This window comes from Meleagris gallopavo, chromosome 2, assembly GCF_905368555.1.
Source record: "Meleagris gallopavo chromosome 2, MGAL_WU_HG_1.1, whole genome shotgun sequence".
In the NCBI taxonomy this organism is placed as follows: Eukaryota; Metazoa; Chordata; class Aves; order Galliformes; family Phasianidae; genus Meleagris; species Meleagris gallopavo.
This window is the reverse complement of record NC_139405.1, coordinates 39795615-39811449: the sequence shown is the minus strand read 5'-3', so window position 1 is coordinate 39811449 and position 15835 is coordinate 39795615. Positions and strand designations below refer to the sequence as shown.

The 15835-nt window shown below is 42.2% G+C and overlaps 1 protein-coding gene across 11 annotated transcripts in view; it reads right to left on the bottom strand.

Annotated features, from left to right (window-relative positions):
- Positions 1-15835, bottom strand: part of CAPN9 (calpain 9) — a 59117-nt gene that overhangs the window by 39605 nt on the left and 3677 nt on the right. For 9 of the 11 annotated variants that reach the window (XR_014882149.1, XR_014882150.1, XR_014882151.1 and 6 more), the window contains exons 2-13: positions 13342-13411; positions 12804-12922; positions 12212-12345; positions 11444-11612; positions 10867-10950; positions 10521-10606; positions 8404-8481; positions 4305-4465; positions 3468-3625; positions 2597-2805; positions 1774-1810; positions 199-279 (exon numbers count right to left, since the gene is read on the bottom strand). Coding sequence is in view for 8 of the 11 variants with exons in the window: in XM_085219777.1 (XP_085075903.1) it covers positions 199-279; positions 1774-1810; positions 2597-2805; positions 3468-3625; positions 4305-4465; positions 8404-8481; positions 10521-10606; positions 10867-10950; positions 11444-11612; positions 12212-12345; positions 12804-12922; positions 13342-13411 (1386 nt within the window). In the remaining 3 variants the exon portion in view is untranslated. Of the gene's footprint in view, positions 1-198; positions 280-1773; positions 1811-2596; positions 2806-3467; positions 3626-4304; positions 4466-8403; positions 8482-10520; positions 10607-10866; positions 10951-11443; positions 11613-12211; positions 12346-12803; positions 12923-13341; positions 13412-15468; positions 15527-15835 lie in introns of all 11 variants that reach the window. The other 2 variants (XM_085219781.1, XM_085219779.1) reach the window with 2 other exon arrangements.

Below are 15835 nucleotides of genomic sequence, written 5' to 3'. Positions count from 1 at the left end.
TCCTGTTTGCTCAGTAGGAACTGTGCCCTTCTCCATCTAAGTATAAGGCATGGTGACATCTGGTGCCTAAATGACACACTACAGCTAAGCACACTGCCCCCAAAACGCAAGGTTTTTGCCTCATTTGGCTCTGGGAGGAAGCAGAACTCTCTCCTCCTTCCTACGTGTTGTCATGACACACAAAGATTTTGCACTCACCTTTCCTGAGATCTGCTCAAACAGTGCCCGGAACTGTTTTTCTTCCTCAGTTTCTTGTGGACTTGGGGTTGGGTTTGGAGGCTGCAGTATCAATCACAGTAAGAAACTGTATGTGAAACGTGGTGTTTCTCCTGCACACAGTCCCTCTTTGCATCAGGGGACCATAGTATATCTTACAAAAGGGTACATGCTCTTGAGCATTGTTTGCTTTGACTGCAAACCTCAGGCTTTCCTAGCATCTAGCTTTCTGAGGGGAGTCTCATCCCTCATTTCCTTTTCCTGGATGATTACATAGTGTGCCATTGCTTTGGCTACTTCAAAACCACAACCATCTGTACTGGAAAATGCCTCTTGTCTCATCTCACCCTGCACCACTCTGCTTCCACAGTCCTTGAACTACCTCGTTCAAGGAAGCTCTTTCCAGAAACATCATCCAGGGACTTCTGACCCCTCTCGATGGCATTAACTAGAGGTGGCTGCATCTCAGCACTTCACCCAGGGCCATTGCATGCCTATGCATTTTCAGTCCACTGAGAGCCTCAATATCATTGCAGGGTGTAGAGCCCAGGATTCAGTCTGCCAGTGAGACATGCAGTGTTTGGCACAGTGTCAGGCCATTGCTATGGCTGTGGTGACCATGCAAACAGAGAGCAGTTCTTGTGCCAAACACTGGGGAAAAGGAAGGCAACCAACAGCACAGCAAACAATGCAAATAATTGAGCTTTGCTTTCTCTACATAAAGAAGATAAAATATAGGTGATATTTAGCATGCTGTCACCCTCTCAACACTGCTTGGTCACTTACGTCTATTTTTTTACCAAATGCCTGTTCCTCACTTTGTACTGCTCAGGTTTGGGTGCATTCCTTTAATGATACTGGACAGATTTACTTTGACCCTGAACATGGCCCTGAGATCCTAGAAACGAAGGGGTACACTTGCTAGTTGGTCTCTGGAGAAGGTTTCTAATAAAGAGATTCACATGGAATCATGGCTTAGCTTGTTTGCGTAGGAATTCACACCACAATCAGCTGCAGGGAAACTCTAAAACAGGAGCTGACCTGGATTCACCTGCAATTGGTGCTCAGCAGGCAGGTCAGGCCATTCAGGAATAAAAAGAATTTAATCGCTTCCCTGGGCAAACGCGTTTACCAAGCCTTTCCTTCCAAGCCCTTGTGGATAGTGGTAGGTTTGTATTCAAAACAAATGTAGGTCTGTGGAAATTCGATTGCCTTTTATTTTTTCCACTATAAACAGAATTCGAACAGATACAAAAGGTCACGTGCAACCCCATGCTAACTAAATTTGCACTTTCAGTGCATCTGTGGTAGCTGATAGCAGCCTCTGGTCTATCTGACTCTGCCTTGATGCAGCTGCAGAAGTATAACAACTGTGATTTTGATTGTTATAGCTCTTTTACCATATTCAGCAGAACTGAATGCTTCAGTCACTCACACAAAGCTGGCAATTGTGGAACATTCCTGGGAAATGAACGTGTTTTAGCCAAAGACAGTAAAAGCAGTGTGAGCTGGCTTACACTGAACTATCCTCTTGCTATTTTAACTCTGTAGACTTACCTCGGGGAGATCAATGGCAACATTTTCATCCAGATCCCTGCGGAAAACAAAACCTTATTCAGTATCTGAAGATGTTCAGTGTCTGCTTGGGGTGGAAAGGGCACAAGCTTGCTCATTACATTTTCCAGAGGTGAAAGATAAAACTGCATTTTTTTCTTACTGAACTACTTATGTTTAGACAAAATTAATCAGAGAGATTTTTGCACAATTCAAATTTTGGCATGAGCTGTTATAATAGATTTTAAGCAGGACCCAGTGAGGGCATAGCCTCTGTGCATGCTGTCTGCAAAAGAATTAATCTTATTAATTGTGTACTTTTTTCCTCAGTTTTTTTTCATACAGAATTGTCATGCGGGCAGACTTTGTGAGGAAACAAAGAGGAACCAAACACTATTGCAGCCACATAATACTGAACAGCAGAAGGCAGCTAGCAGTTTTTCCCTGCAAGCTTCCATTGGATTCACCATGGCAAGCCATATTTCTCCACCTCCTACACTCCTCTCCAGAATAGCCAGATTTAGCAAAAATGGAATCTGCAGATGGATTTTTCCCAACCACTTTGAAAGCAACCGAGCAGATGAGCCTTGACCAAGTTCAGCTTCACATTGGAGGGCATGCTGCAGGCCAAAAGCCCATTTTCAGACCTTTCCTTTTTCTCCTTACTAAGCAAATAAAAATAGCAGAGAAGCGAAAAGTCCTCAGGAGATTCCCACAACAGGGCTCTATCATAAGACTGGGCGCCCAACATCCAGACCCTTCCCAGGAGTTGGCAGCCCCATGCAGAGGAGAGTACCAAAAGGGCTGCTGCTTTCTGCTGACTTACTCAGTGATGGCCTTCTTCTCTGAAAAGATTCTCAGGCAGAAATCTGCTTCCTGGTGTGGCTCAAATGTGGTTGGAACAAGGATGTAGTCACCTGGTGGCAGCTTGAATCTGTCAGACACTTCCCTTAAATTGATGTAGGTTTTGCTCCTGGCCTTGGAGGCATGGTACCTGAAGAAGTCTTTGCTCAAGTGTTCATCTCCACCAGGGCTCTAGAGGGGATTCAAGGCAGCACTGCATTGGTTGTGGTATACTGAGGGCTATCCCCGCCCTCTTCCCAGTCATACACCAAACTCTGCCTGACACAATGCAACCCTGATTGTCACCCCCTTGTCCAAGCACTCGCAGAACCTAGCTCATGCTTTTTGGCAAGGACCTGTCTTCTCCCACCCAGAGGACAGTCTAAGGGGACATTAGGACACTGCCTTCTTTCATAAACATTTCCTGTTATTAAAGATCACAATCCCAGGTGAGGTGTCCCAGAGCAATGAGATTTCACGGTCCTCTTCTGGATGGAGAACATGCCTCAAAAGATTTTCTAATCCAAACTTCACACAGGGACAGGAAGCATTGTACACGATGAGCCCCAAGAGGCTCACAAGAAGCAACATCCCCTCTCTGGGAGCCGGGCAGGGGGATGACACAGTTACAGGGCTGAGGAGTTTACCCTGGGTATCCATGGGACTCCTAAATCCTCCTTTGAAAGGACTCCATCCTAACCAAATCAAAATTCTCCATGGGGTTTGATGTAACCAAGAAGAGTATTTTAGGAGAAAGAGCCTTAAAAATATCTGATGATTGGCAGGATTACAAATCTGGAGAAAGATGCTAATATTGCTGGTGTGGCTACTGCACTGTAAAAGCAATAGACCACCTCATAAATGGAGTAGCCGATGCTTAGCATTTCAGCACCAAGCTTCCTGAGTTTACGGCGATCCTTTTGCATCAGTGCTGCTATGAACGTGCAGTCATCTTGACCATCGTCTTTCTCTGTCAAATGCAGCTTGATTTGTGGATTTGTCCAAAAAGTGTCTGCCAATGTAAAGAACACCAGAACATTTCTCGCCTCAGAATAATACCACAACCACACACACACACAAAAAAAAAGTAAACAAAGAGGACAATTAAGCTGAGGTTTTGCTCAAAATTATTTTTTTCCATTAGTTGTCATGCTTCTTTCCACTCAGCTCTGCAGAAAATTAGCCAAATCCTGAAGTCCTTCATGGAGTTAGATGTAGAAAAGATTTTAGGGCTGATATTTTATTAAGTTACTGTGGTTTAAATAAAGCTGTCAGCTGGGATTTTGTTCACATAGTTACAATGATTCCATACTACTGGTGCCAATATGGAGTAACAGTTCAGATCCACAATGCTACTTCAGAGCCACATAAACATGCTGGCTGAGCTGGAATTTTGTCTCATTTTACACTTACTGCTGCATTTTAAGTGATTTATTTAGAGCTAGTACAGCTTGTACAAATGTAAGTGAGAGAGAAATCAGATCCAACAAACTTGAGAGCAAAGAAAGCAGTTCCTTTACCCCAAGTCTCAAGTAGGACTGTATTTGTACCTTTGGCTGGCTTCTACAAGCTGAGACTCAGCTGGCCTGTCCTATTTCCACAGTTGTAGCTCTAGCGTAACAGGAGAGGTGTCTGAGAGAGGCTGACGGCTTCTGTGCCTGTTTTTCATTTTCAAAGCAGTATCTACTTGCCTAGAAAATTTCTGCATCCTCCTGCTGTGGACCCCCGGACCCAGCTCCCCTCATGGATGGTCACCTCCCACTTGTGGGCAGTGCTGTCTTCCAGGGCATCTGGAGTCAGGTTGCAGATCTCAACTTTATCAAAATGCACTGTGAAGTCTTCAAATTTCATCCTAAGTGAAAGACATGGGAATTAATGGACAATTATTCACTTCAGCGAAGGATGCCCAGACAAGAACTTACACGCCTGGGTCCCAGGGCCAGACTTTCAGCTCACATGGATTTGAATAGCTCCAGTGACCATGGAGATAAGCTGGATGCCCACAGAGGAAGAAGATAGCTCTAATTCATTGTGGTGTGAAACACAAACAACCCTATTGTCATGGTCTGATTTTGACATCTCTTACACCTTTCTTTTTACACTGTTACTCCACCAATTTTATTCGTTTACAGTTGAGTGTATGATACAGTAAAGAGACACTGGTGTGGAAAGAAATACTTAACCAACTCTGTTCCCTGGACTTCCAGATCCTAATCCTGAGTTGCATCCATACTGACAGAGAACCAACCAAAGGATGGCAGGCATTCATATAGGAGCCAAGTTTCCCTACAGATCATCTGTGCATTCAACACCAGCCACATGGCAGCACTGCAAGTGACACACTGTGATGGATGAGCCAGGCTGTTGTACAGCTAGCCTGTCCACACTGCAGTTAAAATAATGTTTGCGCCTCTGGTAAGGTTCTTTGGCTCAAGTTTCTCACCCTTTCCTCTATTATGAATGCCTGGGACTTTGTCTTAGCAAAAACATGCACCAAGCAGAGGGGCAATAAAAATTTGGACTTGAGTAAAGACACCAGCCAGCCCTTGAAGGTGATACAGACACTGCTGGAGTGTCACACAGATTGCAGTATATGCATTTTAAACCCAAGGTGGATACATATACATGATCACTGAAAGGGAAAAGTTAATGCCAAAATACAGTCATTTCTGAGTTTCTGTGTTGGATTGGTCAAACCTAGCCTACTCAGCATGCTAAGAAGCAGATAATTCATGGGATTTTAGCTAGCAAGTAAATTGGAAAAGAAATGACAAACTTTCTGGCTGGGGAGCTGAGTATTCAGGGCTGAGCAAATAGCCAGGAAAAGGGACAGCTGGAGGCAGGCATAGTGCATAGTGTGCTGTCCTGGGCAAAGGGACTGAGCAGAGAAACTGCTCCCTCCTGACACAAATTCCTGTAGCTATCCTTTTTCTCCTGTGACTAATGCATAACAGCAAAAATGGAATAGAAGGAAAGTAAAAACTCTTCAAGACCATATGTATATCTGTGCTAATGGCAGATAGGACCCAGCTAGCAATCAGTGCAGCTCACTGGATAGATCATATTCCATTTTTCTTCTGTATAAGAAATGGGTGTCTATGGTGTCAATAATTTACACCTGCTATGGGCCATTTTACAACATTTTTTTCAGTGAGGGATGAAACAGTAGAACTTGCATTCCTGGGATTTTTCCTCTTTCTTGTCAGCTCATATATATTGCTAGCCTTGCATGCCACAGGCTCTGTTAATTCTTACTATGGTGCTCAGTACACTATAGCAGGAGCAGTATAGCAAAATCTCTGCCTCTAATTTCCTGGCCATTCTAGGCAATCTGGGGCTCTCTGGAAGCATGCTGCAAAGTAGATAAAGAAATTGCACTTTATGGATAAGAATTGGCTTCTAAGAGATAAAACATCTATTTTGACTTCTGTAGGGCTGTCCTAAATTTCCACTGGTGAAGGCAAGAGAAGACTCCAAGCCTCTGATTTTAGAAGGGAAGAGACTAAGGTAAGTTAGAAGCTTATTTCTTAGTCAACAGTAGGATATCTTTTTCCTATCTGGTAGAATCATTTCATATGCCATGACAAGACAGATCTTTACTGCTAAAATACTGACAAAATACCTTTGGGACAGTTAATGAGGTAAGCAGCCCTGAGCATGTTACCATGAAAATTTTCTTCAGCTCAAAGAACAGAAAATTCAAAAGGACTTATGAGATGACTTTGCCCACCTTGGCTGCCTTATCCTGCGTACTACTTCACAACTGTGCTGCCTTTTTGGACTGAGTGCAGCCACTGTGATGAAACAACACTTATCTTCCTTTAAACGTCCTGTAGCTTTTGGTCAAATTTCCCTTCCTAACCTTCCTGTTCTACCTAGCATGAAACCAAACACAATACATGAGAACAAACAGGAGTATTTCCTCTTCTGCTTCCCCTGCTTCATTTTAACAAAAATGAGTGTGTGCATGAGAAATGACCATTGCTTTTTGTGCAGTCAGCACATAAAATAAGCTGGGTCCAAAACCTGGAGCACAATTACAGAAATTGTTCAGGAATGTACAGTAGGTTTCTTGGACTTCCTCTCAGTTTGCAGACACATTAAGAAATGACATACAAAGAGAATACTTGTTGAGCTCTCTAACTGTATTACCTAACATTAGGTCTACTTCAGTAGAAATTGGTTGTCACCAACAAGAAAAGTGCCAGTGCACCTAATGTTATTTATTAAGTACAATGATAATGTGCGTCACGGAGAACATGTTTTGAACTCCTGAAGACCTGATTACTTTGCTACTCACTGTTTCTAGCAGCAGGTTTAAAAACACTTCACAAAGATCACTCCAGCTTTCCAGCGAGACAAGCTAAGTCACCAGCAGAAGTCCTGGTGAACAGGCTGGCTGAAGGTCCTCAGCTATAGAAGTAATACTAAAGCTCCATCTCCTCATCTAAACTGCATCAGCAGTAGAAACAAACTGAAAGCAGGTGAGAAGTAGCTCTCTTCTTCTTGTTCCTCATCTGACCACTTCAGTGTCTTTAGGGATATACCACAATCATTGATCATGCAAAGTCTGTATACTTATCCTGATGGGAAAGCCATCAAAGCGTGTCTTAGACAGGGCAAACAGACAAACACTTCTTAGAGAAATACACAAAAGTCAAAAGGCATCAGGACAAATAAGTCTGATCAACTAGGTGGAAAGTTTACTGGTCTCAAATTTGTCTGACTGGTTTTGGAACAATTTATTATATTTTACATATGACTTCTGTCCACTTAACACCTTCACGGAAAATTTCAGTCCCAATGGCTTTTGTTTCTGCTCTCAGTGTCTGAGATGCTGTATGAAGAAGACCAACATTTGTCTGGGCATGCTGAATCTCATTCATTTTACTGACCTTCTGAGGATGTACTTAGCTATCAGTAATAACTAAATAATTAAATAACTAAATAAATAAAATAACTAAAAAACATCATATGTAAAAATGCTTAAGTAATGGATCAGTCACTAGTCCTAATTCCATCAGGAGCTATCAAAGTGTAGGATTAATGATTTTATGTGACCAAATGCTCTTCGTTATCTATCACTTGTCAGGCCTAAAGTTAACTTGTGGGAAAGATTTGGAATACTGCTGCTGAACACCTCTCTAGATTTACCTCTGTGTAAAAGAGATAAGCATTTGGTCCCGGAAAATATGACCAGACACACTGTCATAGACCATAGCATGGCTGACATGGGGTAGGGTGGGAAAGGGAATCTTGTGCAAGTCAGCCATCTGCTCTGTCTGGGATAGGGAATTTGGCATGAAGAACACTTCACACTTCCAAAGAAATTGGTACCATATTTTTCCCCCTTTCTTTTCATCTTTTCTTAAATCTTTCCATCATTTCACACATATTCTGGTGTTCTTGTACTTTCTGTAACGTAGCATTGCTTCTAAGCGCTCCCTTCTCTACCAGTGTATGACTAACATCAACCCTGAAGGCATTTCATAGCTAATACAGTGCAGAACAATGCTCCCTTGTGTGCTTGTGTTCCTGTTAGGGATTTAAAGGATATTACAGCCATGGGAGACACATAGTATTTGAAATATGCTAATATCATTAACTAAACTGATATTTAAAACACTTTTTGTTAATAAAATACACATGTACTCACATGAAACATGCAGTACCTGCTCTCTCCTAGGAGGAAACTGAGCATTTGATCATTCACATTTCTTCCCTATCATTCATTTTGATCACTTATGCCTTGATTTCTGACCGGAGTCACACTTGAACCCTGTGGCTTACCAGAACTCTCCATCATCCAGCACTGTCTGAGCCAAGCGCATCTGCTCCGATGGGCTGACCAAACGCCACTCTAGAGAGCTGCAAGAAAATAAAATTAAGATATACTGTGAATAATAGAATATTCTGAGTTGCAAGGGGATTCACACGGATCACAAATCCAACTCTGTCATCAAGTCCAACTCCAGTAATTGAATACAACTCCAGCAAGGTATATTGCATTTAATTTCTCCTCACTCAGAACAATTGTCTGGCACATCAACAAGCTGCTGTTCTCCTAGATATGTTTTCTTTGAGCAGCACACACAACTATGGATGCCTTTAAAAGATTTCCTGAACCCTACTACCGTTTCACCTAGTGGTATAGACTCAGCTAACATACCTTGAAGCAGGACTGGGACAAAGATCCCTAGACTTCCCCGAGATCATCCTGCCTGAACTATTCTTTGCACTCAGCACTGGGACTGCTGCCAGACATTGGAGCTAGGTAAAATGTGGTAGTCAGTAACACCAAGATTTTTGTAAGTCACAGTCCTCCTTAAAATCTGTTTTTCATCCGTAGACAGACATTTCGACAAAGTTGACTGAATGGGAACCAAATAGGCTCCTTGCCCTGTACAGAGAGATTTGCTGAATTAGCTGGATTGCAGATAAAATCCTTGCCTCTTTTTTATTTATCTTTACATCTCCAGCTGCAGCAGATCAAAACCAAACAAAAATCTACTAAAACTTTTATTAAAAAACAGGAAATGCCCTAATGCATTTCCAACCTGATAACATGCATAGGGCACCTCTTGTGAGGTTTTCAATTCCAGCAATTATTGCAAGAAGTTAATGCAGATTACTGCATTGACCTGGGAGACTCTCTGCCTTAGCAAAGCTTTGCTCTGGTATCCTGAATCCCAGAAATCCTCCAAAGCACAGAATCAGAGATCTGTTTTACAGGGACAGTATTTTCAATATACAACCTGAATTGGCAGATGCTTGTCCTGATCTGAACCTCCTTGTTCTTTTGAGATTTCATCACTCACTGTATGTGCCAATTATCTACATTTTTCATATAAAACAAAGGATTTGAGATTATACAAAAATATTTCATTGATTTGCATTCAAAGGAGTGCTAGAGAGGACTAGAAGTCTCAGCAATTTTAAAGGCCCAGCCAGGTTATGGCTCCTCTCTGTGACATCTGTTTGAACAAGAAAAAACTCAGTAGAAGAAAAAGAAATAAAAAGGAAGTGAGATTTATATGTATAAGAATAAATTAGAAAACTGCTTGTTGGAGGGGAGATATGTTACTATTTTTTTACTATATGCTTTTTTCTTTTTTTGTATTATTTGCACTTCATTTACTTTTAGTAGCAGAAGCAGACTGCTTTTCAGATCAATCCTACTGTGTTTTTGTGTCTTCCCACAGCTTTGAATGGCACCACAAGGAGAGAGTCTCATCTAACTATCTTATCATAGAATCATCATAGAATCATTTGAGTTTGAAGGGACTTTTAAAGGTCATCTACTTCAACTCCACTGCAATGAACAGGGTTTGCCTACCAGCCTGACCTTGAACGTCTCCAAGGACTGGACACCCACCACCCTTTGGTCAACCTGTCCCAGTGTTTTACCAACATTATCATAAAAATTTTTTTTTTCTTATGTCCAATTTAAATCTCATCTCAAGGTGACCTATTCCTAAAATGTTTAGAAACCCAGAACATAATTGTAACTAGAAGGGGTGACACAATATCAGTTTTAATTTTATCTACAGTAAGATTAAGTATGGATGTTGTGTTACAAGTACTACAGGAACAGGCTTGTATAAAAAAAAACATCACTTCAAACATATAACTTTGGGGAGTGTCTTAAAATTCACTTATCCTATTTATATTAATGCATGATTTTTGCTAATACTCTATTTTAGGGGATAAACAATCTGGACAGCGTCCCATTAATTGAGCAGCCCTGAAAAATATTGAGGATGACAGGCAGTGTGATAGTAATATTGTTAAGCATATGCAAATCCTTAATTTAATTATCTGTGAAACTACTGCATCTACAGAAAGCTAGATGTAGAGCAGCAGATTGATTTTTTGTATGGTGAATGTATATGGTACAGTGCACGCACTTATCACTCCAAGGCCCGTTCCACTCCACTTGTCCCCAAGGGTTCCTTATTCTTATGAGCTGCACTTTCTGGCCCTGATAGCTCACCTGCAGTAGAAGGAAGCAGAGAAAATATTGAGTGTCATTAGCTAAGGAGCAGGACTTCTCCAGCATGCATAAGTTGGACAAGTTGGTGTAACAGGCAGGCTAAAGGTGCACAGGAGACGTGAGAGGGAAAGATGGATGGGAATTCGGATAAATCCCGCAGAATAATTGCTTCCATCTCTTAGGAGTAGAAGGCACTCTTCTATCTTTTGACCAAACTTCTCCTTGCCCCGCACAGCTAACAAAAGCCAGAGGGAACGTACCTCATCAATGCCAGTTACAGAATAAGCATGGCCCTTTATGAGGCCAAAGGGTGTCCTGGCTTCTGACTCGGCAGCACTGCTGGTCTGCAATATGGAAAACAATGTGAATATATCTCTTTTCATGGTGAGACTGCAAGCAGTGCCACTTGGTCCCTTCCAAGAATCAGATGGAAGACCAGCAACTAAACAACATTGTAAACAGGCAGTTTGTCTTTCTGCTCCATGCAGGCAGTGATAGTGCAATGGTCCCCTCTGAAAGGGAACTCCTTAGAGCTGTGTGATTTTCTTTTTTGGAGCGCTGTGCACTCTGAGGGAAAACAAGGTGATTCCAGCCAGGAAATAAAGTTCACTCTCCCCATGTACTCATTCTAATGTCATTATTGCCTTAAATACCGTAGCCATCACCTGATGAAATGTGCTGAATTTTCTTTTCTTTTAAACAACTTTTAAACTAGGGATTGCATTAATATTACTTCATAGCTATTATTTGCAGAGTCCAGTGCATATCCAGTGCATATTTTTAAATGCAGAAATGGTAAAACTAAGCTGAGAAAATCAGAACCCATTTCTTACTCACATCAATAGAGCAGCCCACCATTGATGATCTTTTCAGAGCTTTCTCTAGGATTTCATAGAAATTGCCAGGAGCCTTTTTAACCTCATACATTTCTCCCACTCCCCCAGTGAAATCTTCCATGGCTTCTATTGTACTGCCTCCTTTCAGAGCCTCATAGCTGCCATTCAGCCTGGAAAACACACGTGAGACATGCTTTCAAAACTTTGAAGATATCCATGTGTGAGAGCTTTCTCACAGAGGTATAAAATCACAACAAGGGCACTCAGATCAAGAGAGGTGTTCCAGAACGCACCCAGGAGATATGTGAGGTGTATTGGGAACCTTCTGCTTTCCTTGTTCTTTCCTTTTTAATTCATTTGATCCTCCGTATCTTAAAGGCTGGAGCTTTTCTTTTGTTAGTGCCAGTCATCAGGTTGGCAAGGGCTGATATCTTTGCATTATCAGTGGCTAGCTATCTCCCAGTTCAGTTAAAAATCTAGAGTTAGCCAGAACCATCATTTGAGTATCAGCAGTGACACAAATGGTAGGATTCAGTAGGACTCTACTGCTGTAATGTCAGATTATATCTAATGATCTGATGGAAGATGGATGAGCTCAAAAAGGATAGACATAATATCTTTAGATCATGGCAGCAGCAAATAATAATAATAATAAGAAAAACAGGATAGAAGCTGTTAGCTTGCATTGTGTATAATGTATATACAGATAGTGTAGAATGTATGTACAAATAATGAACTGTGAATGTACAGTGTGGTATACCAGACTTACTTGGCATAGGCTTTCTCTAGTAAAGCACTCCAAAATTCATTGTGTTCAGCTGAATGTACGAATACCAACCGGTCTTTGAAGGTGGGCAATCGATCATCAATCACAACATCCAGCCACTCATTGTGCTGCCAAAACTATTTAGAAAGGATGGAACGTGAATTGGTTGCCAGCATGTCATTTCCTGAGCATAAGAATTTGGTGTTCCAGTGCTTCTAAGTGTAAGTTAGTGCCAATCAAAGGCTTTTTCAGAGGTCAAAGATAAACCATCTATTCCCACTAAGCCATGCTATGTTGGTCTGAAGGAAGGACACAGTTCAACTCTTGATTCATCTTTAGCACCTTATATCCTAAGAGAGGTTAGGGGGGAAAATAAGAAATGATTTATAAAGCCGTATTTCTCTTCACAGAGACTGGCTGTGTATATGTCTGTAAGAGGCTGTTCCTCAAAATGCAAACAGCAAAGTGAGTTCAGCAATCTCACTTTTTGTCGTTTCCTCTGGAATGAGTGACAGCCCCACCACAAAGCAAGACACAACATGCAACAATCAACTGACTAGAAATGTTATCATGCTGTGCCAGATGTTCATCTTACCTGGAAGTGAAATATCCCAGCATAACCTGGCCCAAAATTTTGCTCCAATGGCACTACTCTTGCTAGTGTTTTCTCATTCAGTGTCAGAGAAGCTATGGCTGCTAATAGCCAGCAGTCACCTGTGAATCGAGAAGGGGAAAGAAAAAGCTTCATTTTCTTCCATTTGAGAGGAAAAGAAGGTGTTGTGGGGATGAGGGGAGATGTTGTCACAGACAGCTGCCATCCCCATTGAAAAGTGATCCTGTGTGTCTCCAGGAAGTGTCTGTGACCAGCAAGTGCAGTTGGGAAGTGCTAGGGGATGAAAAGCTCCTTTGGGCTCCCAGTATACTTGCATGGTGATCTTTCCTTGGCCTTGAATCCCACTGCACCAGAATGATCCTTGGCAAACATGGAAGTGTGCCACCAACAAGGTTCTGGGCAATGTCAGCATGGGAGGTGACTCCAGCCTGACTGCTCCTATCAGCTCAGGAGGGACAACATCCCCTCACTTGTGAAGATATGCCTCCTGCTCTACACAGGTTGCAGAGGAATCACTCACCAAGATCCCCTTGGCAAATGTCAGTTCTTGTGGCTCCTCCGAGGATAAACTTGGGATCTTTGACAATGTCCTGGAAGAATGGGAGTGAGACACAGAATGACTGAAAACATGCCAGGAAATATCGCTGTCACTCTGACCCCAGATGTGTAGCACTCTGCATATGAACCATGTTTTCCTGAGCAGTGTAGCCACCACAAAGAACTAGATGGGGAATCCGTACTAATTAATTGTAATGTAGGGCAATTAAAGAATTAGCTATCCTCATTTCTTTCTAATTAGTTGGCTGCTAATGAAAGGCTGGCATTCTTTGTTCACCCATATGCAATTGTTAAAACATAGCACATCCTGGTCCAGAATCCCAAAGTTAAGCTACAAGCCTGGCTAATGCTTGTTTTTTTTTCCCCAACAGCTGAAAAAGAAACCCTAGAACTGGCAATTTACCTCAAACACACTATTATGTCTTGTATTTACCTGCACATAATATGGCCTTACGGTTGTCAAACACTGTATATTCTATTTCCTTCTCAAATAAGGAAATAAAAAAATAGACTCCAGGCTTGTTTGTTTTATAGAGCTGGTTTTTAGGAGTTGTTTTTTAACACTACCCACCCTTGTGTGCTCAGAAGTTGGAGGGAGTATGTGATCATGATGACATTAAAGTAATTCTCAAGTATCTCAGCAGGATAGAAAATTTAAAGTGGTAAACCCACAAAAGTGGCAAAACCCCCTTTCCCCCTCCCCTTTTCAATGAACTGTAAATTGGATTGAACTGAATAGGTAAGGGAGGAAGATAACATGTAATATACTATTGGAAGAATTCTCTTGTAATTAATCAGATTTTCCTGATATCCTACTGCAGACCTGTTGCATGAAGTTCTTTTATTTAACCATCAGTTTGCCAAAAAAAGGCAAACTAAAGAAGAAAGAAAAACAGCAGAGCTCATTCAATCACTTAACCTGTGCAGTTGTCCATAAGGAAATTGGTTTACTCTTGGTTCATATCAGTGCATTTTGCGAGGCCATCAGGGTAGGATACAGCTAGTTTTGTTCAGCTTCCTACACTTCCCATGAAATATCTGCCACGGGCTGCTACTGCAGCCTGGGCTGTGACCCAGTTAATCCCTACTGCTGCTCTCATCTTTGGCAGCAAAGCCTGGGCATGCCCCAAAGCCTGACTTTTTGGTCTGTCAGGTTATGCAGTGCTTTTTTGCATTGCAGATGGTAATGGACTAGTACTGATGCTGAAGGGAACAGTGGATTTACTGGACAGAGTAGCTGGCTGTTTGCAAATATCATGCCTGAGAGTTCAGCTAAGATGCACACAACTTGCATCATGTCTAAACATTTTTAAACAAAAAGCACAGGTGTGTTTTTTGGACAGTCAGAGCAGGTTTACTGCAGCAGCAGCAGTATGAAAAGATCATGCTGTAATTCCATAATGGGCAACGTGCAAACATTGTCTAGTGAGCCAAGCCAAGGCATGCCAGTGCCAGTTTTTCATTTCCTCACGCCTTCTCAATACATTTTGTTGTATTCATCCACTTCCTGTGAGGTGGCTGTGCCCAGAAGACATGACCAGCATTATAGCAAACCATGCAGCTCATCACATCAGCCACCTCCCTGCTTACAAGAGCAAGTTAGCCGTGACTTATCTGTTGATGAGTAAGCTTCTCTTGGCAAAGTCACCCTCCGATGGGCAGCTTGTGCTGATCCACACAGCCTGTCTCCATATTGCTGAAAGCCTTTATATGGGTCTGAGTGTTCAAAACTCTCTTTGGACTGGACAAACAGGAGGGAAGAGAGGAACATCTGCAGACCACTGGTGAATGTGTTTGAAATGACCCTGGCTATAGCAGCTTAAGCTTTCTGCTTTGGATGTCCATGGCTCAGAGCCCACAGTGCTGCTCTAAGGCAACGGCCATCCTGAATCCTCTTCAAAGCTCACATTTAAGACAAGCAATGGGTGACCCAGTCTTTCAGAGAAAATACACATCCCTGTCCACCATGTAACAGGGACTCTCCCATAGCACCTGGAGCTTGACAGATCACGAATTGTATTCCATCCTTGCCAGAGTGCTATGATGAGGGTGAAAATGATCCAGGTACTATACTTATGCATGAACTTACCTGGCTGTCACTAGTTGATAAGTGGCTTTCTGTGACTTCAGTGTTGGAGAGAGTGGTCCTTAGAGAAAAGGGGCAAGTCAGCACTCTCCTGTCATTAACACTTTATTTGGACAACAATCCTCACTGCCTACTGCCAGTTTTAGCTACTGAAGCACACACCTTCAGAAGCCAATGAGCCAACTCTAACAGCTGAGGGGAAGAATCACTTAGATGGCTGAGGAAAATGGCACGCAGCCACAGAAGCGGAAAGCAACACCTACAAAGCCAGTCCCACCGAGGCACCATTTGGGCAGGAAGCTGGTTGCATATTTTGTTTGCCTTTGCTATGGAGGAGGTGGTGGTGAGGTTATATCCCCAGTGTACCTGG